The sequence below is a fragment of the Polypterus senegalus genome, chromosome 1 (assembly GCF_016835505.1).
Source record: "Polypterus senegalus isolate Bchr_013 chromosome 1, ASM1683550v1, whole genome shotgun sequence".
NCBI lineage: Eukaryota > Metazoa > Chordata > Cladistia > Polypteriformes > Polypteridae > Polypterus > Polypterus senegalus.
Genome location: NC_053154.1, coordinates 222,991,404 through 223,017,356, shown reverse-complemented (window position 1 = coordinate 223,017,356; position 25,953 = coordinate 222,991,404). Strand labels below are relative to the sequence as shown.

Below are 25,953 nucleotides of genomic sequence, written 5' to 3'. Positions count from 1 at the left end.
CTCTGCATATGTATCACGCCTTCGGTCTCTTTTCTCTGCGCTGCTCTTTCTTCTTTGCTGAGAGCACAGGATCTGTGTGTGCCACGTGACGTTACATGACTGAATGTTTTGCTGGCTGTCCGGGTTCTTATTTGATAAGAAGGGCGTGTCTTGCAAGAATTATATGTTCCACGTCCCCGTGAGACTGCCCTGGGACAATCTCTTGGCTCTAAGTCTCATGTTTACGGCCCTGCAAGACGCTCCATGGCCAGTCTTTTTTGTCTCACGGGTTTTTAAAATGTCTTTCGAGAACCTAATGAGAAGTCAGACAAAATGACACCTTTTATTGGATAACTAAAAAGATTACAGCATAAAAGCTTTCAAAGCAACTCAGACCACATTCTTCAGGAAAGAGAAGAAAGGGCTTGAGTTGCCTCAAAAGTTTGCACATTGTAACCTTTTTAGTTAGCCAATAAAAGGTGTCATTTTGCATGACTTCTCATTACATCCAAAATGACTAACACAGAACAACACCCTAGTACTAGACACAAAAAATGGTGATCAGTAATGCAGATATGTGAAGTAACGTGTTATACTTTTTGAGGTTGCTGATCATAAATATGATATATAAAATATTTTTGACATTTGGTTCTCAACCTGTAGTCCTAGCCCTGAAAGAGACACTCCCAGAAGTTTAAAAATGACCAATTTAAAACATAAGCATGTGGCATATTGTTTTAGACTATTTCAAGGTCAGTGATTACAAATATGACGTTATTTTTGATCTTTTACTAGGAATCTAGCCCTCTATGGACATCTATCAAAGGGTGAAAATTACAAATTACAGTTGAGAATATTTAGTCTTTAAACATTTATAATGAGGCACATATTTTCATATTTTAAATATATGACACAGCTATTCTTTTTTTATTATGTACTTCTACATCATAACATAAATCTTACATTTCTAATGAACATCCCAAATGGCTTACACCAATTCATATTCTTTGGAATTAATATTTCCTATCATAATAAAAGTGATTATGGTCCATCAAAAAATAAAATATAGTTTGTCAAATATATAAAGAATTCTCTACTGTAACATAACTATTTATTTAAACTGCTATAAATTTGTACACCAATAACCTAAAAATGTATATGTATCCTTTATAGCGGTTGGAGAATGACTGACTGACAAGCGTAAATAATAAAGCGTAGTTTACATTACTAAAATTAATTACTAAACTCCATTGTTGAGTATATAGACAAATCTGGAGAGTGGTCTTAACAAGTTAAACTTGTTCTGTACTATATAGCTTTTCCGTCTTGTTCTACACCGGCAATATAAAGCTTCAAATAAATCATAACAATGAAACTATGAATAAAGACGCGTAATAACTGCAGTTCTATTTAAATGATCTCATTCCTGACTGTACTATTAGTAACCGAACTGAATAAGCAGATGCAGCTAATGTATTATTGATGGTTTGTAAAAGGACAAATTATATATATATATATATATATATATATATATACAGTATATATATACACACACACAGTTTACATATATGTGCAGTATATAGTTCAAACCAATTTGAGCTGCATCATCTATGACGTCCACTGTGAATATTATGGTGCCACCCTCTGTATACTGTATATTAGAAGCCCCAACTCCTCTTCTTGCTGCTTTACTCACCTTCAGACCACTTCTTGCCCAGGACGCCGCCATGCTCTTTTTTTCCCCAGCCGTAACTCTCGCGATGATTGTGTGTAAGAGGCGAGCCCCCGAATTTTACTTAAAGACACAATCGCATTAAATCGGCTCTATTATTGATTTTTCACTCCAAATAAAAGTTGCAAAACTGATTTTTTGTGACACCCTAACAAACTGAGTGTAAATAAATCGGCAATGGCGAGCTGCCCGTACATGACACATTATGTAAAAAACAGAGACTTTAATAGCCCCATATAGAATATCTATAGCTTCGTAAAATATGCGTGATTTAAGTAATAAGATATACATGCATTCAATGTTTATGAAATTAATTGTTAAACTATGCATATTACTGCAGAAGAGAAACGAGACTTCACTCTTGCGTACAGATTCTGTCGTGCTTCAAGGGCCAAGTACTGTATAATTTCCATAAAGACCCAGACGCAAAGCTGAAGAACTGTGTAACTGTGCAATAAGAAGCTAGTAAGACTATAGAAATGTAGTCAATGAAATAGGGGAGTTTGTTTGATAATCGATTTTTCATAATCACATTATCATTGTTGATGCGTTAATAATGATTATACATTTTCCTGTAATCACGCTAAGCTGAGTTTAACCAGAAACAGAACTGTAAAAAAATGCATAGATAATACCATCAGGTTGATACCATGGTATATTTTCATTATTATTAAGCCGCTAGAATCCCTCCCGTTGCTTTTCTTTCGAAAAGTGATGCATAGGAACCCTTTCTCCCTAGAGCCTTGGTGCTCGTTAGAGCTTATTTTGTTGTTGCACTGAACTTTCACTCCAGAAGCCCTAGGTGGCTTTCCTTTTGTGTAGGGCTGGTCCGCTGTATACATGGATATGCGGCCCCTAATTGTTATTTGATTTACACAGGTACGAGAGAAAAAGAAAGAAAGCATTTTCTCTCCCCATTAGCACTTCTGCTTCAAAAGCCATGAACCCGGGCTGAGTTTGGCAGCGAGTGCATGGGGAGAGCGGCTACATCGCAGCGGACGTGCCTGGGGATCTGGATGCGGTTACACAGCGAAGTGTAAACAGAGAAGGTGAGAGCTTTACTACGGTGTTTGCACATCGGCGCTTGTGTTTGATACAACGGACACGGGAACAGCGGTGTTCAAATCTGACACGACACAAAATCTAGAGGTTTTCAGTTCTTCAGTCGTATTGTGGATTTGCAACGAGAAATATATGGCGTGACCAGTGGCTTCAAAGAAAAATGCGTTAACTTGGATTTAGTGAGGAATCGTTTTATACCTTCTGATGCAGTTATGTCTTGTAGGCATGAAATTTTTAAAGAAAAATGTACAGTGTATGCCACCATCACGTTTAGTAAAGTTGGCACTTTATAAGATACATTTATATGTAATTGCATGTCTTGTTTTGCGTTAAATTGAGCACATCAAGCCAATTATCGGCAAGTTTGTTTTTAGGAATTGCTGTTAACATACAACATTTTGATGGGTGTAATTCGAGAGTCTTGTATATAAGTTTACAGTTTTGATAACTAATTAGCTTAAACGAACTGGTTAATGCAGTTATATCAGTACATTTGGTACTCCAATGGAGTGTTGTTTCCCTCTTAAATAAAGTTCTAGGCCTGGCTTGGACACAGTTTGTGCCAAAGTTGAACGTTTTCTCTTGTTTATGTGGCTTTTCTTCAGATACTCGTGTTAACTTCCAAATCCCAAAAGTGCAGGTTAGGATGATCAGTAACTTTAAGTTGGTTGGTCTGAGTAACTGTATGCACTTTACTGCTCTGCCCTGTTTTAATTTCAGAAGTAGTGGTGATTTCTAAGCAAACTAATAAAGAGAACATGGGTTTTTAAGTACCAATTGTACCATCCAAGCTGGATGCAGCTGGCATATAGTCGCAATTTAAGTGGGGATTTTCAGAAAATGGGTAAAAATAAATTCTAGTATTTATGTTCAAATAAGACACAAGTGTGGGTGTGTGTTGGGGTCCTGCAAATTGATAAATTCTGGAAATAGTTCACGTTAAATAAATAATACTTCATAGATATCCCTACTTCTGAGCCACATGCCTTTTTTGCTTTGGTAATAAGTAAAATTAGAAATAAGGAATTGACCTTTATTGTGTGACTCTGAACAAGTCACTTCAGGTGTCTATGCTCCATTTGAAAGAAAAAAAGTAATAAATAGCTGTACCCTGACTTTGAAAGTTATCTATCTATCTGTTATGTAATGAAATGCTAAGGTCTGTGTGCGTGACCAGTTCCTACGAACAATCTAATTGGTTGGTTTGGTTCTTGTAATGTGATCAAAAGAGGAAGTGTTAAGTGTGAGATATGCGAGGAGGAGTAAATATGTAGGATGTGTGCCGAAAGTCGCCTTCAAAGATGGGATGTTTAAAAGCAGGCAGGAGTCAAACAAGTCACCTCGAAAATAATGAGAGTGTCTGAGAAACAGGCTTTATGAAATGCAGTTGAGAGAGGAAATGTATCCACCAAAATAAGGTCAGATTCTGTACAGGAGAAGGCCATAGTCTGTTTGGCCTCAAAAATGAAGTTAAAACTCTGATCTTGTACAGCACCTGGTACCCTTGCTTGCGTTTCACTGGTTGTTAAAGCTATCTTCACCAGGTTTTGCACTGATTCTAGATTTGTACAAGGTTTTGTTTCATTCTGAATCTGTGATTTATCAGAGTGTCCCTTGGAGGTATTTTTGGGACTTGCTACAGGTATGCAAACTAAATCCACCTGACAGTGGATTTAGTGAGTAAACATTTTTGGTATGGGACAAAAACTTTCCCCCTTCAGAATTTATTTAGTGGCTGCACCAGGTGCCCCAACTATTGTGTGTGTAACTGCTAGAGGTTTGGAAAAAAAAAAAATAATAAGTTACCAAAAGTTAAAAAATACTGTATTTTTCATAATTATACAATAAAGTCTTTTTCAGGGAACAAGTAATTAGTTAACAAGTTACAACTTCTCTACAACAATCAAAGTTAATTAAGCTTTGAAAGTTGATGCAAGCAATTCCTACAGGTGTCCTAATTTTTGTTGATTACTGAAAATCCTCTCTATGTAAAAAAGCAGGGGGTGGGGGCTGCCTTGCTAGACCCTGTGAAACATTGTTAGGACAATATTACACTTTAGGAAGTAGTATATTTTTTCATAATGGTGATAAAAAGACATAACAAAGGAAAACAGACAGACACACACACTATTATAACCCTTAAAAGTATAGCGTCTTTCAAGTTTCAATGAGTGCAGTTTCCTACACTATCAAAAGGAACTTGTAAACTAGTGGAAACTCTGACAGGAACAGGTCTTCATGGCTCAGAACTACAACAGAATAAGAAGACACGTTACTGAGAGTCAACAGCTTGAGTGATAGACTGAAGAACCATCTTTTCTGTACTCAACAACATACAAAAAACTTACATGGCGCACCAAAGATTTTAAATTTTGATTCATTGCTCTTTAAGACCACCTTCCAGTATTCAGTATTACAATGGTTCTGGTTCCTGGCCCAGGCAAGCCACTTTTTTCTTATTTTTCCTCTCCTGAGTAAAGGACACATGAAAGTCTGCTTGGAATTTGCAAAATGGCACCTAAAGGACTCTGTCTGTTAGAAACAAGGATATCTGGACTGATGAAACCAAGATTAGTATAATTTCTAGAGGAAACCATGCACCACTCATGACCTGTGCAAAATTATTACAATGGTGAAGCGTGGTGGTGGTGGTGGCAGCATCATTCTGTGTATTTGTTTTTCAGTGGCACAAACTGGGAGACAATACAGGGTCAAGAGAATGCTAAATGGAGCAAAGTACAGCGATATCCTCCATGAAAACCTGCTCTAGAGTGCTCTGGACATGGGATTTGGCCAAAGGTTCACGCTCCAACAGGATGCTGATCATAAGCACAAAGCAAAGATTGCATAGGAGTGGTTAAGGAACAATTCCGGGAATGTCCTTGAGTGGCCCAACCAAAGCTCAGGCTTGAACCCATCGATGGCCTTCATTATAAATGACAAGGCTTGAGAGGATCTACAAAAAGTATGGCAGAAAATCCACAAATCCAGGTGTGCAAAGCTCATATTCAAGAAGACTGCATGTCATAATCATTACCAAAGTTGATTTAGATAGCTATTGAAATAAGGGTCTGAATAGTCGTGTCAATGTGATATTAGAGTTTTTTAACTTTTAAAAACTTTGCAAAAATATATAAAATCCTGTTTTTGCTTTGACATTCTGGGGCGTCGAGTGTTGCTTGTTGTGAAAAAAAAAAGAATTTAAATAACTTGAGCATAAAGCTGCAACATAGCAAAATGTGAATAAAGTGAAGCCACTTTTTTAACATTTATTAATGTACATCAATTTCCATATGTTCTTGAATTGTCAATATGTATAGCAGTGTACTTTATCATCATTTGATGGAAGATTAATCTACAAAACAGCAATTGTAATTGATGTGTATATAGAGCCATTTTCTTTAAATGCTTATATGAAATGATCATGACATTTTATATTCAGTCGACTTAATAGAATAAAGTGAGTCCATAAGAGGAGCAATGAAAGAATGTTTTGTAGTGATGCTTCACACATTAATAATGATAATAATAATTCTTTGCATTTATATAGCGCTTTTCTCACTACTCAAAGCGCTCAGCAAATTTCAGTGTGTGAAATTCAGAAACTGTAAAAAAAATTCTGAATGACCTTCTGCTGCAAGTTTAGCCAGAAAGATGTTAGATGGATGGAGAGCTGGTGTCTGACAGTCCCAATTGATGGACAGTTTTATTCGGAGTCAGCAGAACAGTCAGCTATTTAATAAGTGAGTTGCAGGATCTTGAAGGGGAATCTGAAATAAAAATTAATCAGTTGCACTTAAAGACCTGTAGATTGATATGTCTTGACTGGTAGCAATATATACTTTTTAGATGCCCTGATATTTGGCAGTAGTGTGTATATGTTGTTATTGTTGTGTTTTGGTTTTGTTATGAAGTCCATTGCAGAGGAAATGGTGAAAGAAATTTTACAAGGTACTATTTCTGCTTTGGAGAGTGTGGGATGTTTTGGTAAGATTTTGGGCTTGGGAAAGAGTGAGTGAGGGGGAGAGGCAGATCTTCAATACTAATATACAGCTTTGTGGAAATGATGTATTTCTTGTTGACATTCAATGCAGAATTGTCAGGAAGTAACTGTTAATACTATTTTAACAAAATATGTACTAATCATACAAGTGGATATCGGACTTGTAAATTATGTGACAAAAGTTATGTGACAATTTTTTTTTTCTTTTACATGGACCACTTTCATATTATTTTCCAATATCCTGCATTAGTCTGTTAGTGTCCATTTTAAGTTTGAATATTCAATACTTAACTTCTCTACAAAAACATGAGATTAAACATTTTTCTCACCCAGCAATACAATTTACATGAAGTAACATTTTTAAAAAATATAAATTTTGTGTGGAGTATTCCTTCAAAGTAAAATTTATAACTGTACATTTTTATATTGGGTTAGTGATATTTGGTGTTGTGAGATTTATGTATGCATTGCTATATGGAGGAAACATTAGCCAGATAATAACACTTAATGATGGGTGATAATAAATGGACAAGTCAAATTAATTCAGATTTCAAATGTCACAAATTCCTGATGCTTTAATACTCCAGATACCTCCAAAATGTTATGACACTTTTGGCTTGGTATGTTTACTGAAGCCAGTGTTATCAGTTGAAGTGGACTGATTATACCTGGTTTAGTTGCTCCTAGTTGGAGATTTTGTATTAATCTTTCCCTTACTAATCAAGTACATGCGTCATATTTTAGTTGTTATACCAGTAAACATTAGTATGGCTTCAGAAACCCTACAAACAATATACATTTAGTTTAACATTTTGCTTTTTAACCAGCCTCATTAACTAAATACTCATCTTGGCAATTATGACCTCCCATTAATGTATTCACGGTGTAATCATCAGAGTAGTCTGCCTCATTCTTTAAAACATTATGACCTGAGCCACTGCAATGTCTGGCCAATGTGGATGTTTTAAAACATTAAAGAGACTAATTTTATTTTGGAATGAATACATGGAGAAGTTCCATTTGTCCCTTTGCAAGTATAGGCAAACCAGTTAAAAAGTGGATGAATGTAGAAAAAATACATATACACAAACACATGCACCTTTCACTATGAGAGTATAATGTACTATTTTTTCATGTATTTTTAGCTTAGGTATGTGCATATTATTGTTTTATTCAAATAATAATTTACAACATGCTAGACCAAAATGTTCAATGGAATTACACATGTCCCAGGACATTGCTTTTAAAATGATTGATTTTAAAGTTGTTCAGTTTCAAGTTTAATATATTTTTTAACTGGAAGGATATAAACATGTTTGGTATTTTGAAAAACAAACATTTTTCTTTTTTTTGAGCTCAAGTGATTTTGGATAATTGCTGAGCTCTTATTGTCATGTATTCCAAATCATTCGAGTAGAGGTTGCAAAGAAGTATGCTGTCCACCATGAAGGCTCAGTGCTTTTAAATTTTGGTTAAGGACAGTTTCTTCGTTTTCAGATCTGTCCTTCTCTTATACAAGGACAAGCAAAGTCAGTTATCTCTGCAAGTTAGGAGTAGTTGTTAGCTCAAGTTTCTACAGCAGCCTTTGACTATGTTTGCTTACTTGTAGCAGGATTATTACATTTAAGACTGTCACTCACCACTGAGCTTGTTTCATAATGGTAAGAATTCTATGATGTCTTCAGTGCGGATCATGGCATGATAGAGTTTCTTTTGCTTGTCCGACATGTTTTAAAACAGACTCTGACTGAACCCATCTATGAAAGTAATGGTATATGGTAATAGCATAAGGCTTGGATGCCTGTGGGACTAAATATGGTGCTCAAGTCAAAACTTTTAAGATAGATTCAATTTTAAGAGCTTTTAAAATACACTAAATGTTCCTTTAGTGTATAAAGAGATACTACATTTTCAAACTGTAGTAATCTTTTTGATGTATATATATATATATGATGACTTCTTTCAAAGAAGTAATAATGTTTGAACTTCAATGCAGTTAATAAAAACTTTTGACCCTGTTTGTAATAATAGAAATTAAGACCAATTTTAATGTATTAACTACCACTTCTTCTGTATTGTAGTGTTAACATATATAAATAACAGGACACACCTAAGATGGGTGAAAAGAAACCAGAGCCTTTGGATTTTGTGAAGGACTTTCAAGAGTATCTCACACAGCAAACACAGCACGTCAACATGATATCTGGCTCTGTTGGAGGAGAAAAAGAGGCAGAAGCTCTTCAGGGAGGTAATAAAATTGTATTCTCCATTACAATTTAGATGAGCGTCTTGTAGTATTTTATTACAGTGTATTATTTTACTTGACTTACGTTTGTGATATTTGGCTAAATTCATGGGAGAATCTTTGTATTTTCTTTTTCATTCAGAATTTCCAGATTCTAGATTATTTCTTATATTGGTTGTTTAGTTAGTGAGCATCAAAAACCTATCCTAATGAAAGTGGTTGTAGATCCACCAGGATACAAATTGTGTAGAGGTGTTCAGTGTCCTGATTAGCAGGACATTTCTTGTTTATCATCAAGAAATGTAAATGATACCTGTTTGGAAAATAATGTCAAGCAATTTAGAAAATGTCTTCAGATCACCAATTGTCAGAAATTTGAAACCTTGCAATATAGCTGTACATAAATAATTGTGTGTTTCACAAATGTTCTCAAACCGTATAGGGTTTTGTTTGGCTTTATAGATAAAATAGTTTCTTTTTCATCTTCATGTTGCTTAGTACTACGGTCCTTGTTGAGCATCATTCTCCTCTACAACTCTTCTCTAACCCTTTCTCTTAACTATCCAACCTCTCCAACCTTTGATTCCCATTTCAGTAAGATATGCCACACCATTTGAGCACTTAGCTACTGCAACAAAATGGTAATTTGACCAGATAATTGTTTAATTCATTATATTCTCTATTCATCTCTATTTGTTGTTTTGAAGTCTATTTTCTCTGCTTTCCCATATTTTTCCATTGCTGAACTACTATCACGGTCACAGTCCTTAGTTTAAAAAATACTTCTAATTAACATGCAGACATTTTGGCATGGATTTTAGCATTTATGTTCACTTTATGTGCTGACAGCTGGGACAGACAATGATCAGAATGGACTGGATCATCCTTCAGTAGAAGTATCTCTAGAGGATAGCTCTGGGATGTTGGTAGATGGATTTGAGAGAACATATGATGGGAAACTTAAATGCCGTTACTGTAATTATGCCAGCAAAGGAACAGCACGCCTTATTGAGCACATCAGAATTCATACAGGTAAGGACATTAGTGGGTGGTTTAAACTTACATATGGTTGTGAATTCCTTGTTATAAAAGTTGTAAAGTATTTGGGCCTTCAACCAGAGTATAACTCATCCTGCCAATTATTAATGAAAGGGTTTTTTTTTGTGTGTGTGTGTTTTTTATGAAATGTGAAATGAAAATGTATTTATTAAGAAAATAGATCATTAGAAATGTTTTACCCTTTTAATGTTACTATATTGACTAACTTCTCAGGTCTAATTACTTGAAAAGGCACAAGTTGAAATTCTTTTATAATATTACATAGAAATAACATTATGGGTTGATATTCATTTTCCAAGGCATATAACTTCAGTCATATGAAAAAGTTTTGGAACCTCTCTCAGACTGCATAATAATTTACTCTACTTTCAACAAAAAAGATAAAGGTGGTATGTCTTTCATTTCCTAGGAACATCTGAGTACTGGGGTGTTTTCCGAACAAAGATTTTTAGTGAAGCAGTATTTAGTTGTATGAAATTAAATCAAATATGAAAAACTGGCCGTGCAAAAATTTGGGTACCCTTGTAATTTTGCTGATATGAATGCATGCAACTGCTCAATACTGATTACTTGCAACACTAAATTGGTTGGATTAGCTCGTTAAGCCATAGACAGGTCTGTCCAATCATGAGAAGCGGCATTTAACGTGGTCAGTTGCAAGTTGTGCTTCCCTTTGAATCTCCCCTGAATAGTGACAGCATAGGATACTCAAAGCAACCCTCGAAACATTTGAAAACAAAGATTGTTCAGTATCATGGTTTAACTGGAGAGATTTTGCATGGAAGAATGATAAAAAATACTTCCATCCAGAATCCAGATACTCCTCAAAGGCTATAGGAGGCATCTAGAGGCTGTTATATTTGCTAAAGGAGGCTCAACTAAGTATTGATGTAATATCTCTGTTGGGGTGCCCAATTTTATGCACCTGTCTAATTTTGTTATGATGCATATTGCATATTTTCTGTTAATCCAATAAACCTATTGTCATTGCTGAAATATTACTGTTTCCATAAGGCATGTCATATATTAAAAGGAAGTTGCTACTTTGAAAGCTCAGCCAATGATAAACAAAAACCCAGTTCAGTTAAATTTGATGGCTGCCGAGCATGGACAGCCTGCTTCAAATCATTCCATAGATTTTCGATGATAGTCAACTCAGGGAACTGTGACAGCTATACATGAACATTGTACTTCTCCCTCTGCATGAATGCCTTTGTAGATTTCAAACTGTGTTTTGGGTCATTGTCTTGTTGGAATATCCAACCCCTGCGTAACTTCAACTTTGTGACTGATGCTTGAACATTATCCTGAAGGATTTGTTGATACTGGGTTGAATTCATCCGACCCTCAACTTTGAGAAGGACCCCAGTCCCTGAACTAGCCACACAGCCCCACAGCATGATGGAAACTCCACCAAATTTGACAGTAGGTAGCAGGTGTTTTTCTTGGAATGTGGTGTTCTTCTTAAAAAGTGCTTTTTGTTATGACCAAATAACTCAAGTTTTGTCTCATCACTCCAAAGCACTGTGTTCGAAAATGAATCTGACTTGTCTAAATGAGCATTTGCATACAACAAGCAACTCTGTTTGTGCCGTGAGTGCAGAAAGGGCTTCTTTCTCATCACCCTGCCATATAGATGTTCTTCGTGCAGATTGTGCGGAATTGTAGAATGATGTACAGATACACCATCTGCAGCAAGATGTTCTTGCAGGTCTTTGGAGGTGATCAGTGGGTTGTCTGTAACCATTCTCACAATCCTGCGCATATGCCGCTACTGAATTTTTCTTGGCCTGCCAGACCTGGGTTTAACAGCAACAGTGCCTGTGGCCTTCCATTTCCTGATTACATTCCTTATAGTTGAAACTGACAGTTTAAACCTCTGAGATAGCTTTTTGTAGCCTTCCCCTAAACCATGATATTTAACAATCTTTGTCAGATCTTTTGAGAGTTGCTTTGAGGATCCCATGCTTGTCACTTGTCAGAGGAGAGTCACAGAAGCACAACTTGCAATTGACCACCTTAAATACATTTTCTCATGATTGGACACACCTGTCTATGGCTTAACGAGCTAATCCAACCAATTTGGTGTTGCAAGTAATCAGTATTGAGCAGTTACATGCATTCAAATCAGCAAAATTACAAGGGTACCAAAATTTTTGCACAGCCAGTTTTTCATATTTGATTTAATTTCATACAACTAAATACTGCTTCACTAAAAATCTTTGTTCGGAAAGCACCCCAGTACTCAGATGTTCCTTGGAAATGAAAGACATACCACTGTTATCTTTTTTGTTGAGAGTAGAGAGTAGAGTAAATTATTATGCAGGCTGAGAGGGGTTCCCAAACCTTTTCATATGACTGACTGTGTGTATGTGCAGTATATACAGTTAAGTCCATAAATATTTGGACAGAGACAATTTTTTTCTAATTTTGGTTGTGTACATTACCAAAATCAATTTTAAATGAAATGACTGGGATGCAGTTGAAGTGCAGACTTTCAGCTTTAATTTAGTGGGTTGAACAAGATTGCATAAAAATGTGAGGCAACTAAAGCATTTTTTTAACACAATCCCTTTATTTCAGGGGTTCAAAAGTATTTGGACAAATTAAATAACTGGAAATACAATGTTAATTTCTAATACTTGACAGTGTTCTCCCTAGCATCTTTTATGCGGGCGCTCCGCCCGGCTAGTTTAGTTGAGTGCCCGGCTATCATCTTGCATGACATTGTGAGATGACAGCCACAGATCTAATGATCTGCAGAGATGGCAAGGAATGAGCAGGCAGGTGTGCAAATATTTTAGAGGTAGGATCGCAAGTTTCGCGGTGCTAATAGCAGGGACGAGGCAGAGCGTAGTTCACAAGCAAAGAGTATGGGGAGGTTGGCTTTCGAGAGGGGGGTGCACATGGTAATAGCAGGGGCGGAGCGACACTTCACAAGTAAAGACGGTGTAGAGGTGGGCAGGCGAGAGGAGGACTAATACAATAAAAAAAATACTCGTGTAACCAGCCTATCAGATATCAGAAAAAGGGCGTCAGGAAGTGACGTCTCTGTTCTTAGTGTTAGTGCAGTCTGTGTAGTGCTGCTAAGCTTATGTCAAGAATAAAATTGACATTTCCACTTTATTCTCGCCGTTTATCTCGAGATTTAAAGTCGACATGTTGACTTTATTCTCGTAGTTTTCATTAAAGTAGTATGTCGTAAACTAAACTAAACTTCATCTAAAAATGAATATTTAATTTACTAGATTTTCTCAAACCCTGTGATAAATTATGTAGCGCATGAAATGCTTTGTGTTATCGTGTGATGATTGGTTATGTGGAGAAAGAAAAAGGAAGGGTAGGAATTGGGGTTTTGGCACGTCAGATAGAGACAGCACGCATGCAATAAAGAAAGCCTGCTAAGAAGAACATCCATTGAATTCTGTGTTCGTGTCTCCAACCACCAGATCATGAACCCAACACTTACACAATATTTACTTCCCGAAAGTGACAATACTTGTGCCTCTTGGTTTATGTCATAACAATTGTTATTTAAAATTTTTGTTAGGGTTGCAGGATCCTGAATTGGATACTTCATAAATTTAATAAAAAATATTCTGGCACAAGTGTCAAACCTTAAAAAAGGAAGTCATATTGAGCATTGGAAAATAATCTATATATAATTCACTAAGGCAAGACACCCATGAAAAGCACGCCGGAAGGGGTGTGGATTCACTAAGCCGCCGACAAGTAAGACGCCCATGGCGCACGCAGGAAGGAGCCATGCCTACCAACTCTAAGACCATTGGATACGACAACAACTCGCAGAACCACGCCCACCAACTCGGACGCGATGACACAGGAAAAACGGAGTAATTTATGTTCGTCTGTCGTACAGTCCACATGCACCTCTGAGCCACGTTGACTGTTCATAGAGGCATGTTTCTCACGGAAGTGAATCACTATATGCAGCGTGTTAAACAGTTTGCGAGGGGTATCCCATAGGATCCTTAAAACAGTCCTTTAAAACTGAGGTTAAAACACAATGAAGGAAGCAGTCTTTAAAAACCAATAAGCCCTGTGCCTCTGTTTCATTAACGTCTCACCTGCTTCACCAATGCAAGACCCTGCAACAGTCGAGATGCTCTCTCAGCAACTGACCTTCTCTGTGCCTGACCGGTTCACACAGACGCGGCGCGAGAGAAAGCCGCGCGCACACACAGGCAGCGCCAGAGACAGACGGAAGCACACACACAGGCAGTTGGTGGGCGGGTCTCCATGAGTTTCTCTTCCAAGCGGGCACATGACCAGACGGTGTGTATGCTTCGAGAAGGAGGGTGGACGCGGCAGGACTGCAGCGTGTAAAATAGTTTGCGAGGGGTATCCCATGGGATCCTTAAAACAATCCTTTAAAACTGAGGTTAAAACACAATGAAGGAAGCAGTCTTTAAAAACCAATAAGCCCTGTGCCTCATTACCGTCTCACCTTCTTCACCAATGCAGGCCCTACAACAGTCGAGACACTCTCTCAGCAGCTGACCTTCTCTGTGCGTGACTGGTTCACACAGAGGCAGCGCGATAGAAAGCCGCGCACACACACAGGCACCGCCAGAAACAGACAGAAGCACACACACAGACAGCTGGTGGGCAGTTCGGACGCAGCAGGACTATCTAAGAAGAGGCATGTTTGTCGCGGATGTGAATCACTGTATGCAGCGTGTAAAACAGTTTCCGAGGGGTTTCCCATGGTCTTACAGTTGGTGGGTGGGTCTCTGTCAGTTCCTCTTGCGACCGGGCACATGACCAGGCAGTGTGTGTGCTTCGAGTGCGAGGGTGGACACGACAGGACCATCTAGGAAAAATCATGTCGCGGATGTGATTCGCTGTATGCGGCGTGTAGAACATTTTGCAAGGTGTGTCCCATGGTCTTTCAGTTGGTGGGCGGGTCTCTGTTAGTTGCTCTTGCGAGCGGCCACATGACCAGGCAGTATGTATGCTTCAAGAGCGTGGGTGGACGTGACAGCACCATCTAAGAAGAATCATATTTGTCGCGGATGTGAATCACTGTATGCGGTGTGTAAAACAGTTTGTCGCGAATCGCTGTATTGTATGTTGCCTTCTCCAGAATTATATCTTTTCATTCACCTGCAGTCGTATCCTCAAAAACCAACCCCATTTGGAGAACTGTGTCTTTCAGGAAGTGTTCACCCATCAATGCATAATTATGCGGCGTATGCTATGCCGCGGGTTGGCTAGTTAACAATAATTAACTAACCACCAAATTTCCCCGTCCTGCCCCACCTGGCCACTTTTTCATGCCACCTGGCTGGAAAAAATTTCTGTGGAGAACATTGCTTGGTTGAAAACCCTTTGCTGGCAATGACAGCCTGAAGTCTTGAACTCATGGACATCACCAGATGCTGGGTTTCCTCTTTTTTAATGCTCTGCCAGGCCTTTACTGCAGCAGCTTTCAGTTGCTGTTTGTTTGTGGGCCTTTCTGTCTGAAGTTTAGTCTTCAACATGTGAAATGCATGCTCAATTAGGTTAAGATCAGGTGACTGACTTGGCCATTCAAGAATTTTTCACTTCTTTGCTTTAATAAACTCCTGGGTTGCTTTGGCTGTATGTTTTGGGTCATTGTCCATCTGTATCATGAAACGCTGCCCAATCAATTTGACTGCATTTAGCTGGATTTGAACAGACAGTATGTCTCTGAACATCTCAGAATTCATTTGGCTGCTTCTGTCCTGTGTCACATCATCAATAAACACTAGTGTCCCAGTGCCACTGGCAGCCATGCACGCCCAAGCCATCACACTGCCTCCACCGTGTTTTACAGATGATGTGGTATGCTTTGGATAATGAGCTGTTCCACGCCTACTCCATACTTTTTTCTTGCCATCATTCTGGTAGAGGTTGATCTTAGTTTCATCTATCCAAAGAATGTTTTTCCAGAACTGTGCTGGCTTTTTTAGGTGTTCTTTAGCAAAGTTCAATCTAGCCTTTCTATTCTTGAGGCTTATGAGTGGCTTGCACCTTGCAGTGTTTACAGTACTTTCATGCAGTCTTCTCTTTATGGTAGACTTGGATATCGATACGCCTACCCCCTGGAGAGTGTTGTTCACTTGGTTGGCTGTTGTGAAGGGGTTTCTCTTTACCATGGAAATGATTCTGCAATCATCCACTACTGTTGTCTTCCGTGGACGTCCAGGTCTTTTTGCGTTGCTGAGTTCACCAGTGCATGCTTTCTTTCTCAGAATGTACCAAACTGTAGATTTTGCCACTCGTAATATTGTAGCAAATTCTCGGATGGTTTTTTTTCTGTTTTCACAGCTTAAGGATGGCTTTTTTCACCTGCATGGGGAGCTCCTTTGACCGCATGTTGTCTGTTGACAGCAAAATCTTCCACATGCAAGCACCACACCTCAAATCAACTCCAGGCCTTTTATCTGCTTAATTGATAATGGCATAACGACGAACTTGCCCACATCTGCCCATGAAATAGCCTTTGAGTCAATTGTCCAATTACTTTTGAGCCCCTGAAATAAAGGGATTGTGTTAAAAAATGCTTTTTTGCCTCACATTTTTTTGCAATCTTTTTGTTTAACCCACTGAATTAAAGCCGAAAGTCTGCACTTCAACTGCATCTGAGTTGTTTCATTTAAAATTCATTGTGGTAATGTACACAACCAAAATTAGAAAAAAAATGTCTCTGTCCAAATATTTATAAACCTAAATGCGTGTGTGTGTGTGTGTATATGTATATATGTAAAAAGGATGTTTATTTTTCAATAAGAAAACAAAGCAGACAGTCTCATAAGGGATAACTACAGTGAGAAAAGGGAAACTGTCTACATGGCGGGGCGGGTTAACCACTTTCTATGCACTATTTTACACCTTTTTTTCCATTACCAAGGCCTTTTCTCTCATTAATAAGCCTCCCATGAAAACTGTCCTTATTTTCCTTAGGCTATGACCTGAGGCAATTTTAAACCAACTCCTGATTCACATCCTGCGTACCAGGAGTCATGTTTAAAAATAGCAAGTCCATTTAATATGGCTTGCTGCTACATTCTTGACAAATGTGTGGGTGTTTTTTTTCTTCTTCTTTAAAAGATGTTTGATATTTTTCAAGTAAAATTTATTTCTTCACAAATATGGTGTATATGCATTTGCCATGCAAAATGGCATTTTAAAGTCAAGCTTTTTCTGTACATTTTTCTACATTGGAATTCATGGGGCATAGGTATAGCCGGAAAACAAAAGCCTTAAAATTTTCTAAATCCGTGCTTTTTCAAACCAAAAATGTTATTGAGGATTAATACATGTCTGTTAATTTCCACACATATTGTAAAACAACATATCCATGTTGTTTTCAGAAGGTAAAAGATATAAAAAGCAAATCATTGTTGTAGAATTCAGCCACTTTAAAAGACGACTGTGCAATTTGCTGCACTGCTTGCCTTCTTCTGGGGCATTTTTCAGGGCCTGGGATTTGATGTGCAGATGTGAATTGCTTTCTATGTTCTGTAGACAACTAGGCAATAATAACTTTGAAAAGGACACTTATAATCATTTTTTGTCGATTCTATGCAGCGACACGTGCTCCCATCTCACTTAGTTAATGTTGTGCCTGTGGTCTATGCCTTTGTTCATCCAGCCTTTAGTGCTGCTTTTTCCGCTGCTGCTCATGGAGCTCCTGTTATGCCGGCTTCTGTAGGTAGCATAGAACTATTGTGCTTGCCTCTTAGTGACAGGGTCCACATTAGTTTTGCATGTTTTCTCTGTGTATTTATAGATTATTTGTTATCTGTTCAAAGTGCAATGAAGCTCTTATGTGCTGTTTTTACTATGTTGCCACTCAGTGTGAATATTATTCTGTAGATTTTGTCGAACCACAACAACTGAATGTAATGGGTGAAAAGTAAGTGTCATTTGGGGAAAAAATAACCGTATGATGTGTGTGTGCATCTGTTAGTTATCACAAGCCAATGAAGAACATAACTATTGAAAAAATAGATTTGCAGGAGCAAAGGTATGATAATAAGCAGAATAGAGCTTGATGCTAGGGACTTTTTGAGATTTCATAAGTCCACTCTTGACAATGGCTGTGAGCAGACAAAAGGAAATGTATTCCTACCACAAGAAAAATTGTTCTAAGAGTCTGTGATAAAAGTAAGTATTTCTAGTTTCCTTTCATTATCAGATGGATGCCTCATAAACATGAAAGGTGTATTTTCTTGAATCCAAACCTTTGATGCTTCAAAGTGTAATGTATTCAGTAAGTTTTAAGGCCTTTGTTTTTCAGCTATACCCATGCAGGTGAATTCCAAAGTAAAATGCCAGCGCAGGCAAGTTATTTTTAAACATTTATAGAAAATGCTATCTTTTATTGGCTAACTAAAAAGATTACAATATGCAAGCTTTCAAGGCAACTCAGGCCCCTTCTTCAGGCAAGATGTAATCAAGGTGTCATTTTGCTTGACTTCTCACTATATTCATAATGGCTAACACGGTACAACACCCTAGTACTACTAGAAAATGCTAGACATTGGAATGCAGCTTCATGTGGCAAATGCATATATACAGGTACTATCTTTGTGAAGTAATAATTTAAAATTGAAAAATACCAAACGTATCCTTTTAATTTGAAAACTGAGTTAATATTTCTATAATACTATACAAAGGTTAATGTCACTTATTTTTTGTGTTTTACTTATTTGTAAATAAGCTACCTGTATACATTTTTAAGTTAAGTTTAGGTTAAAGCTTTTTGTTAGTCCCTTGTAGTTCAATTGTCAACAGAACAGCAATAAAACAATTTGTGTATGTACTGATTAGAATGTGGTGTGTTTTTTTAATGTTCCTAAGATAAATTTATTAAACAATTGCATATCTTTATAATCTGGTGCAGGTACAAAAAATATATTTTTCTTTCCCTCTCAGGTGAAAAGCCTCACCGTTGTCACTTGTGTCCATTTGCCTCAGCCTATGAGCGCCACCTAGAAGCACACATGCGTTCACACACTGGAGAGAAACCATACAAATGTGAACTTTGCTCCTTCCGTTGCAGTGACCGTAGCAATCTTTCCCATCATCGGAGACGTCGACACAAGATGCTTCCCATCAAGGGTACCCGATCTGCTATTGCTAATAAGAAGATGCTCAGTGTCCTTCAAAAAAAATCTAGCAACCTTGCCTATAGTCGTCGTCTCCTCATCAATTTTAGTCCACCATCAATGGTGGTTCAGAAACCAGACTACCTGAATGATTTTTCTCATGAGCTGCCAAGTCTTCAGGCAGAAGCCTATGAAAGCATTGCAAAAACTCAAGTCAGTGGTGGTAGTGGTACTTCCAGCATCTCCAGGGATCCTCAGGATTTAATGGTAGAAAATCCTTTAAATCAGCTTTCCACTTTGGCAGGCCAGCTGTCCAGCCTGCCTCCAGAGAGTCACACCCCAGTTTCTCCAGATGTTGTTGCCTGTCGTGATGAGAAGCCATTCCTAATTCAGCAATCATCAGCTCCTCCAGTAACATCTGGTGTGTCTACCAGTGCAGCTCAAAGTAGCTCTCCAACAAGCCCTGATCCAAGGCCTCTTCCCCACAATCAGAGGAACTATAGTCCTGTTGCAGGGCCAAGCAGTGAGCACAGTGCTCAGACTAGCACTCCTAGTATTAGTAACAGCCAACCAAGCACCCCGACACCAGCCTTACCAGTACAAGACCCACAGCTACTTCATCACTGCCAGCACTGTGATACCTATTTTGCAGATAACATACTCTATACTATCCATATGGGCTGCCATGGATATGAGAACCCATTTCAGTGCAACATATGTGGATGCAAATGCAAAAACAAGTATGATTTTGCTTGTCATTTTGCAAGGGGTCAGCATAAACAACAGTGACTGCAAATGAGAATACAATAACAGTAAACTTTGTTCATTTAGAACTTATTCATCTTTTATTTCCCTATTGGGGAATTTCACACAACTTTCCAGATTTAAACCTGGAAAACGTTTCCTTCACTGTTTGGGAGAAGCAATGTTTGTGAGTGCTAAATGATTTTTTTTTTAATTGATATGAATAGGGAATAATACTGAGATCATGATTGTTTCTTGATCAATTCAGTTTCAGTAAAGAGAAGTGGTCACTTTACAATTTCTGCAAAAAATCAGCAGTTAAAATTGCACTATTTTATGTCCAGTCATTAGGAGAATAGTTTCATCTACAATACAAAAATGACACTAGAGTGATGTTATATCATTTTAGCATACTCAAAAGGCATGCAGAATCATATCAAGCAGGGCAGATGTCAGTATACTATATTAGCTCTCATTATGTCAACTGTTCTTAAGTTGTGTGTCTATGTCTGTATAAGTTCACATACCCTAGCAGAATTTGTAAGATACGTACCATACTTTAAAGAAAAGATGACTGATTGGGCAAAACACATTTCATTTACTGTTAATGCAATCCAAATTAAATTATAAGGCATCACAGAATAGTAATAAGGAAAATAATGAGATGGTCCCCATTCAAAAGTTTACATACCCTACGTTCTTAATACTGTGTATTGCCCCCTTTAGCATCAGTGATGGCATGCAGTCTTTTGTGATAGCTGTGAATGATGATTTTCTCAGATGATAGAGCTGCTTTTTTTTTTTTTGCCGAAAAGCCACCAGGTCCCAAAAATTCTTCTTCAGTTCTTTTGAATGAACTGTATATTTGGGATCTCCCCAAAGTGGCTCAGTGATATTGAGGTCAGGAGGTTGTGGTGGCCACTCCAGCACCTTCACTGTTTTCTGTTGTAAACACTGAAGGGTTGACTTGGCCATGTGTTTTGTATCATTGTCTTGCTGGAAGAACCAAGTGCATCCCATGTGCAGATTCCGGACTGATGAATGAAAGTTGTCCTCCAATATTTTCCAGTGCGAGATTCATCTTGCCATCAATTTTCACAAAGTTACCTGTGACGCTATAGCTCACACACCACCAGGACACCGGAGATCCACCTCCATGCTTTACAGTTGGGATGGTGTACTTTTTGTCATGGGTTTTGAGCTTATGGCTAAGGCCATAAAGTTTGATTTTTGGTGTCATCACTCCAAAGGACTTTGTTCCAGACGTTTGGAGGCTTGTCTAGATGCTGTTTGGCATATTGTAGTAGGCTGTTTTGTGGTGTTGGCACAGTAAAGACTTTTTTCTTGCAACTCAACTGTGTAGCCCATTTTTGTTCAAGTACCGGATTATTATGCATCTTGAAACAGCAACAGCACTTGTTTACAGCTGAAGTGGCTTGTGGGTTTTTCTTAGCATCTCGACGAATGATCCTGGCAGTTGTGGCTGAAATCTTGGTTGGCCCACCTGACCAAGGCTTGATAACAACAGAACTTTTTTTATCAGAGTTTGAACACTACTGACAAGGCATTTTCAGATCTCTGGATATCTTTTTATATCCTTTTCCTGATTTATACAATTCAAAAATGTTTTCTCACAGGTCCTGTTAACAGTTCTTTTTGTTTCCCCATGAATCAATATCCAGCAAAGTCAGTGCAGCCGTTAATTAATTTAAATTGACTATTTATATACAGTGATCCCTCGCTATATCGCACTTCGACTTTCACGGCTTCACTCCATCGCGGATTTTAAATGTAAGCATATCTAAATGTATATCACGGATTTTTCGCTGGTTCGCAGATTTCTGTGGACAATGGGTCTTTTAATTTAAGGTACATGCTTCCTCAGTTTGTTTGCCCAGTTGATTTCATACAAGAGATGCTATTGGCGGATGGCTGAGAAGCTACCCAATCAGAGTACGTATTACGTATTAAATAAAACTCCTCAATGATATACGATATGCTTCCCGCATACAATCACATTAATTACAATGAAATAAATTACAGGTGTGGGCACTCTCCCTTAATTACCGTTAATTTGAACCTGTGTGTGTCAATTTGTATAACCAGCCCCAACATTCAAGGGTATGTACACTTTTGATCCACCCCATTTTCTGTGATTTCAGTTATCATTGTGATGTAAAAGTGCGCACACAATTGTGTGACAATAAATTGCTTCATTTGAGCATACTCCCTAATTAAAAGAAAGCTTTCTGCATGATCACTTATATTTTCCAAACAGTGGCCAATATTTCACAAATTTTGCCAAGGTATGTAATCTTATGAGTGCAACTGTGTGTGTGTGTGTGTATGTAATATATAAACTTTACAACACATTGTGTCTAGAAGCTGCATATACAAATTAATGAAAATTAATTCAATTTACTGTACTACAGGGATAGATTTATGCCCACTTTTGTTCTTGTATTTGATATTAGTTATCATAAAACAACCAGAGTTTTAGACGATTTGGAAAACCTTTCAGAGTTTCAATGACCATATTTAGGAAAAATGTGAAAATAGTCATTGTATAACATACTTTTCCAAAATAGATTTCTCAACAGATGTTTTGTGCGACTATGGTACTTTCTGAAAACTTGAACACTTTAATATGAGGCTGCCTTTAGTATCAATGACTGTAAATCCCAGTTGTGCTGTAGCTGACTAGAATTGTGGAGTACAGTATTAAGGACAGCAGTAAAATTAAAGACTGCAGACAATATTGATGGAAATGACATTGCTTATGATTGATGATCGTCACAATACAAATTTAACTATTCAGTTTTTGTTTTTCCTTTATGTACTGTACATACTGTAGATACCTGTGCACCATGAATTTGGAAATTCAGTTTTGATTACCAAAATTTAATGCATCTTTTGCCGGATGAAAAATTCTATCAAAACTGACAAGCTCTGCACCCCTTACATTTAACTGCTATCAGAAGAAAATCCTCTCTGTCTGTTATCAGTACAGCCTTTGTCACCAACATTCTCATACCATACTCATATATGAATTATCTAAGAAACTCAAGCTACTTGTAGATCATATAGATTTAATGTTGCATTTGAGTGGAGTTTTTATTCATATGCGGTATTTTTTGTTAGGCACAGAGCACTATGCCTAAGTATAGATGCATTAATCGATCTTTCATGCATTAATTCACTTACCTTATCTGTCTTTATCTCCTTCAATCAAGGAGAGAGGCTTGTAAAGAACAAAGTTCTGTTTTACATCTACCCAAATATTTCAACTTAAGAGAACTGCTGTTGTGTCCATATTAAAATTTGCTCTCAAACCTACTAAGACATATTACAAATGTTCTGTTTTTTCTTAATTCACATAACTAAACTGTTGCACTTCATCAGTTTCTTCTGTGAGTAGGGAGAGCTTTATATGGAAGACAGCACTCAAACTTCAATCTGCTGCAGTATCAAGTAGTTTTTGTTTTTTGTTTTTTTTACAAACTAATTTGAAATTTCCACTTTTTTCTCCCCGCAACTGTGTGAGTTTTTTTTTAGTTATTTATTTATTTTTTACACACATCAGTTCTCTCCCTGTAAGAAATGTGTGCTAGATTAATTGTCCTAAAGTAAATAAGTGTAGATGTTTGCATGAGTGTATCTTATGATGAACTAGCACACTATCCACTGATTATTCCTGCCTTGCACCCTATACTGAGAGGGTATGCTCTGGCCCCCTACTACTCTCCAAATCTTTGTACTATTGGTAATTTTGTTCTGTACTGCTATTGGAGGAGTGGAAGTTTAAGAGGGAATTATAATATCTAATATGTGCAGGATAGCTTATAACCTTCATCTTATGTCTTGTTTTTCCCAAATCAGTGTTTGCTTTTTATAATGTAAATTTACCCATGAAGTGACTGCTTGACTATGCATACAAACACCACAACATTTCATAGAAAAATACTGATAACAAAAGCATACCATTAGGCCATTACTAATTTGCATTTACAAAGAAATCATGGCTAATCTCGCATTAATGTCAGTCATAACTTCAGATTTATTCTGTTTTATGATGTAAATTTTATATGTGAATATCTACAGTACTTAATTTTTATTTCCTACATGCTGGAAAACAAAAATCTGTTCAATCAGGGTTTTTTTTTAACTGTAAAGTTTAAAATTGAATTGGCAGCTGTTCTAAATTATCCTATGCTTTTTTTACTCCTATTGGCAACCGAGATAAAATAACGAAATACAAAATCATAGAACAGGCTGTACATCTCCTTTTTAAGCAAAGTCTTTAAAAAGAACCTTCAAGATTATCATGTGTACTGATTAAAATTTGTATCTGCATTAGCTATTATGCTACTTAAAAAACGATTCTGCATGCTCCCAACCTGTTTGGTTACATAATTTTACATAAAATGCAGTCATTAAAATGCTAGTTAGGATGTCAACCTTGATATGTGGGGTTTAGGGACAGAGCAACTTATTTCAAGATTCTGCCCTGCAATATTTTAGATTTTCCACAGTAAAGGTGACTCCTCAGTGAAAAAAGTATTATGTGTGCATTCGTTGATCATTTCAAAGCAACTGAAGAACAGTCTAGAAACTTGGTGTTAAGAAATAGGATTGTATAAATTAATATTTGATACTTGTAAGTTACCTGTCATTTCAAGGCCAAAGGTTTCTTCAATAATTTTTGAATAATCTTTTTTAAAGAGCACTCTTCATATGTACAGATTGTGCACATGAAAGGCAAAGTTTGTTGTATTTGTCCATCATGGTATTCCAATGAATTACTTGCACATTTATTTCTATACATTTTCACTAAATGCGTCTTTAGGTACAACATTGTATGCAAACTTGTGCTATTAACTAAGTAACTGGGGTAACAATAGACTGAAATCGGAAATGGAAAACAAAAAAATTATACCTATGGCAGTGCTGTTAAATGTATGGTATTTGTTGGGAATGACAGATCCTAGTTACAGAGGATACTGTGTTTTTTGCCTGAAAAGCATAACAATACTGAATTCACCTCTAAAAATGAAACAATTATAATGCTAAATGAAATGTGACTAAACTATTTTTAAAATGCTTTCTTAATTTATAACCTGTTTGTATTGTTGCCACATTTGTTACATGTATCACTTTTATTGTCAGTGTAGCAAGACGACAAATTTTATCTTGCCAAATTTCAATTCTTAGACTATAGCTGATGCTTGTGTCACTGCTAGTTATTATCACACCTGCACTGATCCCCTATTTACCTTTGCTAAACTGAACTGTAAAATCTGCCGAATGTGTTCTTTCTGTACCCTACCGCTACTGTAAATTAAGAATTTCATGAATATAACTACAGGAGTTATAAGAATTGGGCTCTTTTCCATTTGTCGCATATATTAATACTAATAGTTCATCTATATTTTACATTTTATTGAATCTTTTTTTTTGTTTTTTTTGTTTTTTTAACTGCTTTGTAAATTCTGTGCCAGAAGCAACAACAGCTTAGACTAGATTAGCCATTATGCTGTACAAAAATACTAGCCTTACTACAGTGGAAATCGGTGGCCTCTGGTTAGCACAATATAAACAGAAAATATGTTTAAATGTCATTGAATGTTTATCTTCCTGTACACTGGCACACATTCCATTAAATGAATGGAATGATAATATTTTTTTTTCTAAAACAGCTCCATACTTTCCTTCATTTCTGCCTTTGTCTCTTGGATGTCCGTCTCCTCTTTTGACAGAATAAACATTGGACTGCAGTGTACAGATAAATAGTTATGCTTGAACTGAAGACTGAAGTGCTTCTTGCCCATGAATATTTTTTCAAGAAATGGGACTACGTGAAATTGTTGTCCTTTAGCATGATATTGTAATAAAAATATTATTTCAAATCTTTCATAATCCAATCCTGCATCGAGAAATGGGGAAAAACTTGTATCCATAGGATAACTTCATCATGAAGAAATTATATCTGTATTTATGTGCGCAGTAAAACAATTTGAGAAGGTATACT

The 25,953-nt window shown here is 37.1% G+C and overlaps 2 protein-coding genes across 3 annotated transcripts in view; one reads left to right on the top strand and one right to left on the bottom strand.

Moving 5' to 3' along the window:
• The window catches only part of acadsb (acyl-CoA dehydrogenase short/branched chain), a 70,409-nt gene extending 68,636 nt beyond the window's left edge, over positions 1-1,773 (bottom strand). The window contains exon 1 of the mRNA XM_039769444.1: positions 1,676-1,773. Within this exon, the coding sequence (XP_039625378.1) occupies positions 1,676-1,708 (33 nt within the window). The 5' untranslated portion in view covers positions 1,709-1,773. The remainder of the gene's footprint in view (positions 1-1,675) is intronic.
• Positions 1,774-2,519: 746 nt separating this feature from the next.
• ikzf5 (IKAROS family zinc finger 5) lies at positions 2,520-21,673 on the top strand. Of its 2 annotated transcripts, XM_039769463.1 has the most exons (5): positions 2,520-2,760; positions 5,458-5,764; positions 8,858-9,024; positions 9,871-10,053; positions 19,009-21,673. In XM_039769463.1, exons 3-5 carry the CDS (start codon positions 8,892-8,894, stop codon positions 19,968-19,970), a joined length of 1,278 nt encoding a protein of 425 aa, XP_039625397.1. In that variant the 5' UTR covers positions 2,520-2,760; positions 5,458-5,764; positions 8,858-8,891; the 3' UTR covers positions 19,971-21,673. The 2 variants fall into 2 exon arrangements, with proteins under 2 accessions (XP_039625397.1, XP_039625390.1); XM_039769456.1 differs by lacking the exon at positions 5,458-5,764.
• The last annotated feature ends 4,280 nt before the right edge of the window (positions 21,674-25,953 follow it).